Source organism: Magallana gigas, chromosome 6, assembly GCF_963853765.1.
Source record: "Magallana gigas chromosome 6, xbMagGiga1.1, whole genome shotgun sequence".
In the NCBI taxonomy this organism is placed as follows: domain Eukaryota; kingdom Metazoa; phylum Mollusca; class Bivalvia; order Ostreida; family Ostreidae; genus Magallana; species Magallana gigas.
In genome coordinates, this window is record NC_088858.1 from 10,807,687 (window position 1) to 10,822,047 (window position 14,361).

Here is a 14,361-nt window from a genome sequence, read left to right on the forward strand (position 1 = left end):
TAGGGTGGGGCAATATGGCCATATAGTGAAAATGTATTAACTATTAGAAAATCTTCCTCCTTACTCCCACATATACAAATGCATTTGAGAAAAACTAAATGCATGGCTAAGATGTCCATGAAGTTGTCTACCTAAATTGTGAAATTCATGACCCCTGAGTCACGGGTTTAGGTCCTAGGGCGGGGCCAATATAGCCATATAGTGAAAATGTGTTAAATCTTAAAATCTTTTTCTTTACTCCCACACATGAATGCATGGTTATAATGCCCATAAAGCCCTCTACCAAAATTTTGAAATTCGTGGCACCTGGGCCAGGGGTTCAGGACATGAAGGGGGGGGGGGGTATGGCCATATAATAAAAATGTATTATTAACTCTCAGAAAATTTTCTTCTCTTCCCATATATTTTTGAGAAAGACTAAATGCGTGGTTAAGATGTCCATGTCTACCTAAGTTATGAAATTCAGGGGGGGGGGGCAATATGGCTATATAGTGTTAAAGGGACTTGGACACGATTTGACTAAACATTTTCAAATTTTATTTTTCCATTTTCAGTGTTTATACTGATAAATATAGAAGTTTCTAATGTTAGGTCAAAATTTGAAAGTCAAATATCAAGTAGTAAGCAAGATACAGAGTTCATAATTCTTTGTTTTGTAAACAAAGCTCGAATATTGTCATTTTTTTTTTTACATTTGTGTTGTATTGGTGTAAGTTTCAATCAAATGTATCTTTCTTTTGTTTCTTTAGTATTGATGATGATATTGAATTAGTTTAAATTGTTTTTTACATGTCATTTTGTCTAAGAGATGATAATTCTCTACATCCCATTTTTTGTAGACACCTATAAGACTCGAGCTTTGTTTACATAACATCAATTCTTACCTCTGTATCTCGCTTGTAACTTGACTCTAACATTCAATATTTTGGTCAAACATATAAAATGCACCAGTAAGTAATACATAAAAAATAAAAATAAAACTTTTGATCTCAAATCGTGTCCAAGATCCTTTTAATGCCTATAATGTTTAAAAAATCTTCTTCTAAAAAATCTTCTTCTCTACACTCACACATTATTTCTATATGAAAAACTGACTTCATAATTATGTTAACCAGGACGTCTCCTACTAAAATTCTAAATGTTATGACCCCTTGAGTATGGGTTTGTACTCTAGGGTGGGGCTAAAATGAATGTATAGTGTTAATGTACATAGTGTTTAAAAATTATTTTCTCTACTCCCAAGCTTGTAAGGAAAACACATCGCAAAACAGAAAGTCTACGGGGATTTTGCATTGCATCAGCGATTAATAAGCCCGGATGATAACGTTGAAAAATTGCGCGAGGTCTCCCGAGTACTTCCGAATGGAGAAAAGATGTAAACATTTCCCAATATAAATCTCCGTAAGAAATTTGTCTTCGTTCCTGTAAACTTTAATGTTTGTGAAAAGAGATACTTTGTAAATGAAGATATCTTGGATGTTTTCCATTTCATCGATTTCAACGGCAATTCTTTCCCAGGTATGTGTATTTTTATTAAAAATCATCAAAACGTGATGGAAGCAATAACTTGGGACAGACTATAGCTACTAGATCGTAAGTATGACATGCAGTATTGGTATTATCGATCGTATGTAAATGTAAATGCCATTCACCCTGGCCAAGGCTAAACTCATATAAACAGATTTTCATGTATTTTTCTGTTTGGTTGAAGTCTTAATTTTCTTCTAAAAGATGTTGAAAATAATTGGAATTTGATATACAATATAAGTTATAAGGTCGTTGAACTTTACCGACCTGTTCTTCCGATATTGTGTACAATATTTTCTAACTCTTGGTAAATGTTTCAAACTTATTCTGCTATGTACTAGTATACACCATAAAAGAGTTCAAATGGTTTTTTTTAGATTATAAAAAATCAAGCATTGTGTCAAAGTTAATAGCTTTTCTTGGAATAATAATTGTTTAAAACATTAATAGATTTATTTACAATTGTCTTCAGTGCATTTACATGTATTTGTACATGGACTGTACTTGGACTATGTTTAAGTTGTCTTGTTAGATCGTTTTATTATTTTGAATTCACCAAAAGAATTATGGTTGAATACAATGAATTCATTTCTATGCAGTACCATACAGTAACCCGATTAGTAGCAGTGTCCACTTATATAATTAAATATTATACCAGATGGGTGTGGTTATAATGACACCCGAGAGCTTGATTATGGCCACGACCATCGGCAGACAGTTTGTTACCACAGGGGCTCGGTTGCCACTTGTCAGACTCTGAAATTGATAACTATTTATTCCCCAATAAAAAAAAATTCATAAATGGTCATTCAGTATATGTTCCGTGGTATTCAAATAAAATCCACCGTTAAAATTGCCCTTTATCGTCGTTTTAAAAAATGTCTATCGTACTTAATGATACACATTTTTTATTCACTTTTGCAAAATAAACATCTACCGTCCATTGGTCCATAAGCGTCGGCAGGTGAATGACGCCATGCTGCAGACTTTTTTTGTCAAAAAATTGAAGCAATGCTTACGTGGGTACAAGTGGATTTCCAGCCATTGCAAATTTTTTATGTAGTCGACCGACCGTAAACATTTAACTGTGGCTCAACGTTCGATGATTTGGCGACGATACGCCGACATATAAATCCAACTTTTGAAGATATTGGTGTTCCTAGAAATTAATGTGACAGCTCCGTCTCGTCCGATTCCAATGTCGGGCGAACATGTCTCTTCACAGCCGACGATACAAGTCAAATTTGTTCGCCCAACCATCGGCTTAGATGTGACCTAGGCATAATTCTACAACTGTGAATATATCTTAGAAAAGAGTTTTTAAAAATTAACAGTTCATCTGCTTTTTTTCCCTTTAATTAAATAATAAATTAATTGAAATATATACATGTATATATAACTTTTTGAATTACAAGTTTTAACTGCCATCAATCAATTACATCTACATTTACATGTACCTGTACATGCATTACACAGTATGCTTACAGTGGATAATAAAGATACATATATAATAATAATAATAATAGATTTGTATATGGAATGGATAATAGCAATAAGAATTGTAAGGCACATGAATATAAGAATGTATCTAACAAATAAAGAAAATAAAAATATATCCCAAAATATGTAAATGCTTTCTTGGTACAATGTACATGTAATATTGGTCAATATTGGGCTTATTATAGTTATACACTGCTTTTCACTGAATGTAGCAAAATGACAGGAGGATTGTCAAGCTTCCCCTGGTATTTGTTTGTAGTTACACATCCACCCTCAGAGTCTGTGTGAAGGCCACAGATCCCCCCGCTGGTGCCGAGACTTGCTCTGATACAGACCCTGCCTCTACACAAACCATCGTCCTGAACTCCTCATCATCAAAGTCAGACATCGCTTTAGCTTTCTCTTCCCATGGATTCCACACAACTAAAATAAAAAGTAAGTTACATTGTATAATGGGCAGGTTGTTTCTGGTACATACAGTTTTGTTAAGATATATCAAACATGTCTTGTTTCCCTTTTAAATGACTTTTATTCTAACAAATAAAACTTTCAGGGAATGGTCTCTGGAGATGAATGTTTACACCTACCTACATCTGGAAGGTTTTCAAGAGAAAGTGAAACCAATTTCTTGCCATCGCCTACATTCTCTACTTTCACTTTGTCTGCCTCACATTTCATATAAACTCTATATAAAACAGAATGTACAGTGTATCATTTAACAAATTCACCATTCATTGGATCATCAGAGTATGATTAGATTTTAATACATGTACCTTCATATTTGATTTTTTATCATGAGAGAGAGAGAGAGAGAGAGAGAGAGAGAGAGAGAGAGAGAGATTATTATATATTTTATTTTCATATAAGGTGGTAAGAAAGCTCAACTCATGTATGATTAAATAATTATAAAAAAATTTTAAACATTAACCTGTCATAATTTTGGTCAATTGTCACTATCTTTCTATCTTCTTTTGTCTGAACACTGCCAGCAACCTGTATGTGAAAATCAGTTTAAAAAAAATTAAATAAACACACAAAAATAAATTTGAAATTTCAAGTTTCTCTTCATAATTTTTACCGATGTAATTTCCATATTATTTTTTTTATTATCAGCCATTATAGCCTTTTTTATTTTATTATTATTCATTTTTAACTGAGTTTACATATACATAATATGTATACTGCGGAATTATTCATATTCTTGTTGACCAATTTTTCCACTGATCATCCAACACTGATAAATTCAAAATGAAGTAATTAATGTGTAAAAATCAACAAAGAAAAATGTCTTGAATAAATTATATGCATTATTCAAAGATAATTAGTGTGTCAACAGTACTGTTGGAAAGGAATCCACAAATACTGGTTCCTAAAGATACATGATAATTCCACAGTAATGATATTCTGACGGGTTATAACCTTGTCGTTAAACTGGAGTCCTTCCAATCCATGAATTCTGACATTCTCTATGTTAGAGCATCTGAAGTATGTGTGCATCAATGTGGTGAAATCAAATGGCTTAGAATCTTAAAAAAATGTATTGAAAATAATCTAAAGTTGGATATCATGTTATGTACATGTAAACAATACGTAAGTGACTGACAAAGCATGTGTTCATGTATAAGAATACCATTGTTGTTGACAGTCAAAGTCAGCTTGAGATCATCTCCTCCCAAATCAACTGTGTATACAAGCTTAAATCTGTAATGGAAATAATTAAACAAACATATTTAGAATTACAATACTTAAATGAGAGAGAGAGAGAGAGAGAGAGAGAGAGAGAGAGAGAGAGAGAGAGAGAGAGAGAGAGAGAGAGAGATATTACAAACATAATTAATTACCTATAGTTCCACATTTTTCTTGTTTCTTCATCGTCCTCTAATGAGAAGGATACAGATATTCTTCCATCATTCTAAAAAAGGCACAATGAAGTTTAAGAAATGTTTTATAATTACAAAGCACACAGCAGGCAAAAATTGTAATGGTAACATGGAACTATTTGAACTTGGAATGATTATCAATCTACGAAATTTAAGAAAAACTAACTTAGTTTTGCTTTAAATACTTTAAATTTCAGTTTTCATTGCAGTACAGATGCTATCTAACTGTTTAAAAATCTTCAGGCATGGTATATTGTATATTATCAAGAATCATTTTTAATACCTGTTTTGATTCAGACTCTTTTTTCCACCTTTTTATTCTAGCAAATCCATGTTGAGGCCCATTCTCCCATGGTCCAAAGCAAGCTTAATATAACAATATGTAAATAAATTAATATTTACTTATAGATGTTAATAAAAAAAAATATTTAATTATAGTTGAAGACATGTTATAATATAATATGATTGGCATACAGTTAATATGCTACTTTTATATTTGCCATTGTACAGAGGAAGTACTATCAATTTGTGAAGTGAACAGCTAAAAAATAAAACCTACGAAACACAAGCGGGATTCCTCCACGAATAGCCTTTTTGTTGTCAAATACAGCTTTTTTGCTGACAAATAACATTTCCTGACCTTTGCATTTCCAGGATAAGATTGTAGCACCTAAAAAAAATCACATAAACGGAAGATAAAGCAGTTTAAAAGATTTGCATCTCTAGCTGTTTGATAGACAAAGGGTGGGGGTGTTCTAAATAGAAATCTTTGACTTTTTCATTTTAGTAAATGATGATGTTTAGTTTGGACATAGGTTGTTTGAGAATATTAAAAAATAGGCAAAAAAGTGACGGAAACGGGAACACTTAGGACAGAGTAGGCCTAAAGGGGGATATGTATCATGATTCTCTTCCGGCTCGACAGTTAGTCGTTACTAAAAAAAATAAGGATCTGTAATTTACAACTCGTCAATACTCCAAATATTTAGAATAATATATATCATTATAATATTATAAAAGATATAATACCGTGTAGATGAATGGATACCCCTGTATCATCGCTGAGTGCAAGAGAAACCACGTCGTCTTTCGAGCCCATGTTACTAGATAAATTGAAAGTAGGAATTCCGATCCCGATGAAAATATGAATTGAAGGTTAGCTAAGCATGTTTCCCTTGTTTCCCTGGCCTACCCATAATGCTCATCAACAGTTACTCATTACAATTTATTAGCTTACTCGAGCCAGGGGCTGTAGCAAGCCTAGTATGTGTTTTTCGTCTGTTGTCCTGTTATATTTACACGAATCAATTTTGAACCCTAAAACCCAGTAACTTCATAAAACATGAGTGACACAAAGTGGGCGTGTCTTATAGCATATTATAACCGAAGAAAGGTATTGGCTGTGCCGCGAAGTAATACATAACATACATTATGTGATACATAATAATAGTGGTTTTAAAACAATGTTGTCAGTTTAAAGTGTACAATTTTGAAATAATATAAATATAAGTAAGGAGGAATCATTCTTTGAATATTATGAGGTGATAATATCGGTCGAAGCGTTGTAAAATCTATCATAAAGCCCCTCGGACTTTATTGGATTTGACCACGCCCCGACCGAAATTATCACCTTATAATACTCGAAGTATGATTTCTTATTTCTTATCAGTTTCAATTCATTATTATACGTTTACGAGCGACAACCAAAAAACAAAGAACCAGACTATAATTTAACATAAGCCATTCCTTGCAATATATATTGTGCTTGTATCACATATAATATTTCGACAAAATCACGAAAGGACATGCGTCGGACTTCAGACGATTCTTTGCATTTGGTAGGTTATTTAATTATATTCAAATGCATGGTTGTTGTAATTTCCTAGCATTCGAAATAAATCCGGACCATAATAATGATTGTTTATGATTCATAAAGTTTACATTCAAGCTTTTACATGCTCAGGTACTGCCATTTTTAAGCCATTTCTAATCCTTACATCAGTTGTCATTCGATAACATTACTTCACGGAATAAGTAGTTAGAAAACTACAAAGAAGCGTCCTTTTTAAATCTCTAATATACATGTATGAGGGGGAAACCTAGCCTTTTATTTCTTTATGCCATCAAATATTTGAGCGTCTCGAGATGACATCTCTTTGGACATGGGCACAGATGGTCGACACCCGTTTTGTATCGCATTCAAACTGTACTTATCCAAAACTGCTGGTCTCGAAACAAAAAAATTCGACTTCAATCTAACTAAGAAATAATTTTATTGATTAATATTTTCCATTCAAATACTTATTTGAATGAGATACATCTCAATTTTACTGAGAAAAAATTCAAACAGTTTTAGAATATGTTTATCCTGTATACATGTTTACTGACGTACTATTGACCATGAAGGGCATATCTGCAAAAAATAAATACATACAAATTAAACATACATACATACACATAAACTAATGAACACAATTTTATTGAGATAAACTTGTAGTTTAATGTGTTAATGTTTTCAACATTTGATGAATTGATTCCTGACACCAATTATATCTGACACCATTATTATCAATAGTTTACCTTTGACGACCTGTTCACAGGGTCTAGAGTTACAGTCGTAGGTCAGACAACATGCGTCGCACGTGTGTAGCCCCGTGTCCCCGTGTACGTTACGTCTACCGACAGGTTGACCCGGCAGCCCCGCCACCGCCTTGGCTAATGCCAAACACATCTGCGCAAGCAAATGAAAAGGAAAAAAATATTTTTTTGCAAGATCCTTTGCCATTCGCAATTCTTTTTGAAAAAAAGCCCGCAACCGTAACCGTCTAATTTTTAAACAAACGATGTCCATATTACATATATCTGTTAATATCGTTTATTTTATCAATTTAAAAAAAATAATGCAGTATGTGTCATTTAATAGTAACTAAATAACTTACACGAGAAGACTCACAGCCATAGACTCGTCTGAAGGCTCCTCCACCGACGTGCCTATTCCCGGTAAAACACATCTAAAACAGAAAGTTCACCATATCGTCATACTTTAAATAAAAGTCAAAGTAAATACACGCACAACCAAACAGACACCCAGCTCGAAAAAAACGTGTCTTAATAATAATAAATGAATCCTAAATATGAAAGGTACTTTTTAAAATACATCATACAAGTACAGTGCACTGCAAGATATACATATCAAGTACACGTTTCGCAGTTTTACAAAATCCAGTGATACAATTTACTTTAGAAACCCCTATTTTAACACACCGGAAATCTAAATTATGAAAAAAGAAATTGCGATGAGAATCTTGGAATTTTTTTTCATTCCGAAGAGTTTTCCCGCGAAGATATTAATTTTTTCTATCAAATAATGAATATTCACATTCACTTCCTTTCCCCCTATTGATTGATATTTGCACACAACAGAGAAGACCTAATCGCTAAGTCTGGTGCGTATAGATACATTAAGTCTTCCTTCAGTATTTCTCGAAGATCCTCGAGACCTCATTGGACCACGACCTGATATCATACTTACGATGATTAATATTTCATTGATGAAAATATATTTTAACAGTTAAAAGAATTCAATTGATTAATTTTTTAGTATATCAAAAGTAAATTTATGAAATTACAGAATGAAATATAAAATTGTGTTATTAGAATTTAAAACGCTGTGCACTATTTTTGTCAGCATAATTCAGCTGTTCCAATGGCTCTTACGTTAATTGCGCATTCCTCGTTGAATAAGGCAGATGTTTTAAAAAATAAATCATATTTGCAGAAATTGAATAAACGTTTTAAAAAACGTAAATATAAGCATTGAATAAGCGCGCGTTATTCAATTTGTATGCACACACCGTTGAAGCTATGAGACCACATCTTTCAAAAAATAATGATTCAATGCTTAAATATCAACCTCATCGTCTGCACACTGGGTGAGAGGACACGAAGAGGCATCTTGATGAACTCCATAGCAAACTCGACAAAAACCTGGGGGGAAAAAGGGTACAATCATAGTTCTTGTTTACCGAAATGTTTGTCATTTCAATGGAAAAGTCCGTACCACTGAAGTTGCAGAGTCGGCCATTACAGTTAGGAGATGAGGTGGGGTCGCAACATTCGGCGCACTGATGCACTATTGAACGTCTGCCAATAGGAGATGTCATCCAAGAACACAACTGGTTAATTTTGATTAAATATAAATAATTGATGAGACCAAAAAAAAAAAAAAAATTTTCAAAAAGTGAACTAAAACATTTTTACGTATACGTAATAAGACACTGAACGTAAATATTTGGAACCGACCAATCGATTGAATTGTTTTACAAGTCCAAGCACATACATTTACATAAAGAAATATTGTAAAGGTGGCGCTTAAGCGGAACTCGATGCAGCATATGAAAAATTAAGAAGATAAGCCGAATAAAATTTTCGGTGAACATATACAATCATTAAAAATGAAATTAAATTAAAGGTATGTGATCGTATGGAACCTTTTTTGTTCTACATCCAGCCACAAACAAAGTTTCATTTCTACTGGACGAAATGGATTCCATAAAACACATCTGAAACAAAAAAAAATGTAATTATAAGGATGTAGTATTTTAAAATATGTTCTAAACAATTTGATATGCTTTGGTCCGAGTCTTAAATTACGTTTATGCCTGTATACCAACTCAGTTTTAACTTCAACTTAGTTCTTTTTGGAGCATACTAGATATAAATTGTACGAAAGCCGAGAAGGATCATTCGAGATTCGAGATTCGAAATACGAGATTCGAAATACGAGATTCGAGATTCGAAATTCGAGATTCAATATCTAAATTAACCAATCAAATCAAAGATCTGAAAATATGTATCCTAGCGACATCAAACTGTTCTAAATAAAAATCATACGTACATGCTCTTATATACAAATAAATGCTTTGTTCACTTCTCCCTACCTAACTAAATCAGTATTTGTATTTACTTTTACACAGAATATCTAAGTAGACTAGTAATAATGCAGTGTGCTTCGCTGATCTAAGTGATTTTGTTTGCCCTGGTGCATTTCCACCTGATGCGTTTGAACCCTAAAGTATTTCACCACCAGTAATAGTTTAAAATTTAACCCGGGTTTATTCACCCCTTTTGTGTAAAAATGTGGTTATGGTAGAGAACTTCATAAGCGTAGCTAATTTTTTCTGTAGGGGGTCCTAGGCCAATTTTAAAAAATTTTACTATGTAAATTTAATAAGCTCCAATTTTCCCGAGGAGGGGGTCCAGATCCCCTGACCCCCTCCGTTCTAGATCCCCGCATGAAGATTAGTACATGTATCTAAATAATCTAAATATAAATAATCTGTCCTGTTTCACTAATAAATATAAGCATTACTTATCGTTTTTATGTATGCATACAGTGATACACTAGTACTATGATTATAAACAAATCATTGAGATATTATCACATCATACGGAATTATTAATAAATACAATTTTTTTCCTTTTCCTCAGTAAACAACTTATCATGAGTCTTACTTTTGGAATTGTTTTCAATATAGAAGGATACCTACTCTCTACAATTAAAGGTAGGGATGATAGGGTGCCAATTTGTTCACATTGCCGATTTCTTGTGCAGAGAACAGTAAAACCCTTTATTTGATTGTGCATGAATATTTCAAAATTAATTGTTGTACATATATTTTGTTATAATTTATTCATTGATATATCAACAAGAAAGAATAAAAGCATATGTTTCACAGCCAAGTTAAGTTTCTCTGTAGTTTCCTACCCCCCTACCCCCCACCGCACCAAAATTGACAATAATTACATATAAGTCATACAAATGTTTACTTTTTTTGTAAGTAAATCTCTAAAGATGTAAATAAGCACTGCAAACAAAGATGTGTGTATTAAATATACTACTACATTACACTTAGCCAGATAAAATGTAATCAGGATGAAGCTACAAGGGGTGAGTGGTGCAAATTTACCAATTTGTCGCCATACACACAGAACACCAAATAAAGAAACTGTGAGTGGTGTGTGGAATGCATAAAAGATGGCGGCAAATTATCTCAAATAATCAGTGCAAAAACCCACAAATAGGCTGGTATTTGTTACATATCCTGCACAAACATTGATAAAAAATGTTTTCGTCCCATAACATAGCCGATTAAGATAATGTGTACATATGGTCAACGAACATGTAATTCTAATATACAAGAAGGCGGACGTAACAGGCGGGGATCCAGAAAATTAAATTTCAAAAATGATCGGTTGAATTACATTAAATGCTTTGAAAATTGTTTTAAACTATCGCACGGGTCAAAATGCGTGATAGAAGCTATGTACAGTGTAATTGGAAACTTTCCTCTTATATCAATATGTAGTATTACCTATTATAACAAATGAGAGTATAGCACAACTGCCACAAGCAATACATGTCCTTTACCGGCACCACCTTCCTCCCCATAAAAAATGAAACAATTGTCGTTTTATTTGCTAAAATGTGTGAGGTTCACGATTTTTCTAAAGGACATACCCGATTAGAATTGAAAAAAAGAGTCGTACGTTTAAAACTAATTTTGTCAAAACTTTTAGATATTTGGTTATATTTTGGTCCATTTGGGTAAATATATGCACCAGCGCAGCTCTAATTTATATATAATCAGGCCATAAATTCAAAATATTTTCAAAAATTAATAGCTTTAAATCCAGTGGATGAAAGAAAAAAAAAGCAAGTCGAACTCGATGAGTGCTAATACCTGTGTTGAATGAATGGTACAGTAGGATATGCGCAAAAAAGTCCCGTCTACTCTTTCCTACCCTATAATTATTGGAATATTAAATCCGATTATAAGAGTCAAATTAAATATCAAGTACGGATATGTACCTGTTTATCAAAGGTAAAACTACTCATAATTTATCTACAGTGCATCGTTATGGAGCTACACAGAATGTCTTATATTAATTTGCCGAGCCAAATAAAAAAAAACCTGGAAAACGAAGAGAAAACAAAGTGGGGACAGAATAACTGACAAATTAATTAGGACTATATAGCCCCCCCCCCCCCCCTCTTGAAATGTATATACTGAAAACAGGTTATTGGCGTATAACATCCGCACACAATTTAAAGAAAATTTCATGTTTTTTTTTATCATTTTCTCTAGCTAATGTAAGACATCACCAATACCCCAAGCCCCCTCACGGAAAAGGAAATGCTAGGTGATGAGAGAGAGAGAGAGAGAGAGAGAGAGAGAGAGAGAGAGAGAGAGAGAGAGAGAGAGAGAGAGAGAGAGAGAGAGAGAGAGAGTCGATGTAAATCATGCACAGGTGCGCTAACACCGTTAAAATTAAAGCTTGCTAGTTGGTCTGCCCTACCCTAGCTACCTCCTCTCTTTTCTCGTTTTAGAGGCTTAATTATTGTCTATATATGCTTGTAACAAATCAAATCAATTTCAAATTCTAAATCAAACTGAATTTGACACTACAAAACTCTCTCTGTGTCTGTCTGTCTGTCTGTCTCTCTCTCTCTCTCTCATATCGACAATGGCATTGCCATACCCTACAATACACTATTCTTATCTGGATTTTTGTCTTTGAGGTTGTAAATCATTATATCTTCTATTGTTTAAAACTTTATCATAACCTATATTTTGACATGTCGATTATTTTTTTGAGTTTCGTTTCATAGCTAAAACATTTAGATTAAACAGATCTTTCTTCGCGAGCCGATTTTTACACAGTTGGGGCGAATACACTTCGGATTAAAATTGTTCGGGGGGAAATACATACAGGGCAAACAAAACCACTTAGATTCGCAAAGCTAACAGTGTTATTTCTAATTTAATTGTTTATACTGTGTGGGGTTAATTCATCAATGTTAATTTAACCATTTTATAACCACTATATAAGAGCTATTAAGACATTTATTTGTAGGAAAGAGCATGTACGAATGATCTTTATTTAGAACAGTTTGATGTTGCTAGGATACAGGTTTCAGATCCATGATTTGATTCGTTAATTTAGATATTGAATCTCGAATTTCGAATCTCGAATCTCGTATTTCGATTCTCGTATTTCGAATCTCGAATCTCGAATGATCCTTCTCGGCTTTCGTAAAATTGCGACCTATATCATACGATGACTGAGTAGACTCACGTGACCTGAGGGACATGTAACGAATTTTTTCTCACAGGCAGATGCTGGCTCTCCATCACAAGAATAACAGGTGATCGTCCCCTTAAATAAAATTAAATGAGCTTGAATTTTAAGTTGATGAAGACCCACCCACCCCTCTTAAAAAAATACAAAACCAAAATCAACACAATTATATAAAAAAAATCGATATGAAACTAAACAAAATTTTAAAAAATATGAAAAATATATTAAATAAACAAAATAAAAACCCCAAAACACGGAAACAAAACAAGAAATAAAAAACAACAACAAGGCAATGTTGTCTGAGACGTACCTTGCTTGTGTCAACAAAAATTCCCAAAAAGAGCCAGATGGAGAGAAACAGCATGGCTATAATAATACGATATCAGTGCAGTCAAGGTATAGTCAAGGTAATCCAAATCCCTAAAACCAATTCTAATGAATCTATTCAGTGTCTCATTTAAATAAAATTATATTATTATCTATGAAAGTAACAAAAAATTATTATTTCCAAAAACATGCATATGGATAAAATCGTTCAGAAAAACTGTAAGACTGTTATAAATATTCTTTATCGTACGCTCATGCTTTAACATACAATGAAGTGTCGACATTTTTATCTATATACTGTACAAAAGTACAAGTGTACTGAAAACAATAGTGTGTATTACCTTTTTATACTATATGAAGTTTTATTAGACCTTAACCACAAGTACCTGTTTCCATATTACATGTTGTACTACAATAACTCAAAGCGATATGCAAGATATATTTTAAAAGTTGAGGAAATTCAATTGAATAAAACCATGGAATTTACCTTGTGAGAACTTGGTCGACGTTGGCCAATCAGATAAGGGATTCCTCGATCCAAAGCTTTGCAAATATGTTTATAAATGTAGATGAAATATTTTTAATTAAAACAGTGATAGATAAAACACAATGTGTCTAGCATATTTGGGGAACATGGTTAACACGTACTGACTGTGCATACATGTCCATAAAACGAGGATTATATTTCCAAGAAACTTTTGAACCAAAGTACTACATTTATTACATTACATTACATGTATTTACAATTTACATGTACATTTGCGTGGCTGTTCAAGTACATGTGGTTGTAAAAGGCTTAGAGAGATATGTGGGGTTTTTTTCAGATAAATTAAAGAAAACGTATTCTAATAGATGTTTTCGTGTATTTTGTGATGAATCCATCACACCTAGATTTTGCTAGACTTTTCAGATTGATTTGACAAACATTTGTTCAGTTGTAATAATCTGTGCCTGTAAACCAACTTATTTTCGTGCGCGAAAAAAT

At 33.0% G+C, this 14,361-nt stretch overlaps 2 protein-coding genes across 4 annotated transcripts; both read right to left on the reverse strand.

Annotated features, from left to right (window-relative positions):
* Positions 1-2,865: 2,865 nt before the first annotated feature.
* LOC105336761 (uncharacterized) lies at positions 2,866-6,164 on the reverse strand. The gene is made up of 9 exons (XM_011441197.4): positions 5,937-6,164; positions 5,467-5,577; positions 5,191-5,273; positions 4,869-4,939; positions 4,658-4,728; positions 4,447-4,553; positions 3,956-4,020; positions 3,615-3,712; positions 2,866-3,450 (listed from the first exon to the last, which is right to left on the reverse strand). The coding sequence occupies exons 1-9, from the start codon at positions 6,004-6,006 to the stop codon at positions 3,287-3,289; spliced, it is 840 nt and encodes a 279-aa protein (XP_011439499.3). The 5' UTR covers positions 6,007-6,164; the 3' UTR covers positions 2,866-3,286.
* Positions 6,165-6,553: 389 nt separating this feature from the next.
* LOC105336760 (uncharacterized) lies at positions 6,554-14,184 on the reverse strand. 3 transcript variants are annotated; one of them, XM_066087891.1, is made up of 9 exons: positions 13,864-14,184; positions 13,360-13,415; positions 13,047-13,127; positions 9,398-9,469; positions 8,968-9,082; positions 8,821-8,894; positions 7,847-7,918; positions 7,488-7,638; positions 6,554-7,320 (listed from the first exon to the last, which is right to left on the reverse strand). In XM_066087891.1, the coding sequence occupies exons 2-9, from the start codon at positions 13,411-13,413 to the stop codon at positions 7,271-7,273; spliced, it is 669 nt and encodes a 222-aa protein (XP_065943963.1). In that variant the 5' UTR covers positions 13,414-13,415; positions 13,864-14,184; the 3' UTR covers positions 6,554-7,270. The 3 variants fall into 3 exon arrangements, with proteins under 3 accessions (XP_065943963.1, XP_019926388.3, XP_065943962.1); XM_020070829.3 differs by having other exon boundaries at positions 13,360-13,469; XM_066087890.1 differs by lacking the exon at positions 13,864-14,184 and having other exon boundaries at positions 13,360-13,794.
* Positions 14,185-14,361: the final 177 nt, after the last annotated feature.

What these genes read in the sequence shown, in the direction of transcription:
- LOC105336761 (XM_011441197.4), bottom strand. Translation starts at nt 6,006, where the DNA reads ATGGGCTCGAAAGACGACGTGGTTTCTCTTGCACTCAGCGATGATACA. An exon ending in AAGAGTCTGAATCAAAACAG is followed by an intron (nt 4,940 to 5,190) that starts GTATTAAAAATG and finishes TGCCTTTTTTAG; the next exon opens with AATGATGGAAGAATATCTGT. An exon ending in GACTCCAGTTTAACGACAAG is followed by an intron (nt 4,021 to 4,446) that starts GTTATAACCCGT and finishes TTTCACATACAG; the next exon opens with GTTGCTGGCAGTGTTCAGAC.
- LOC105336760 (XM_066087891.1), bottom strand. Translation starts at nt 13,413, where the DNA reads ATGCTGTTTCTCTCCATCTGGCTCTTTTTGGGAATTTTTGTTGACACA. An exon ending in TTTTTGTTGACACAAGCAAG is followed by an intron (nt 13,128 to 13,359) that starts GTACGTCTCAGA and finishes ATTTTATTTAAG; the next exon opens with GGGACGATCACCTGTTATTC. An exon ending in CCGACTCTGCAACTTCAGTG is followed by an intron (nt 8,895 to 8,967) that starts GTACGGACTTTT and finishes TTTTCCCCCCAG; the next exon opens with GTTTTTGTCGAGTTTGCTAT.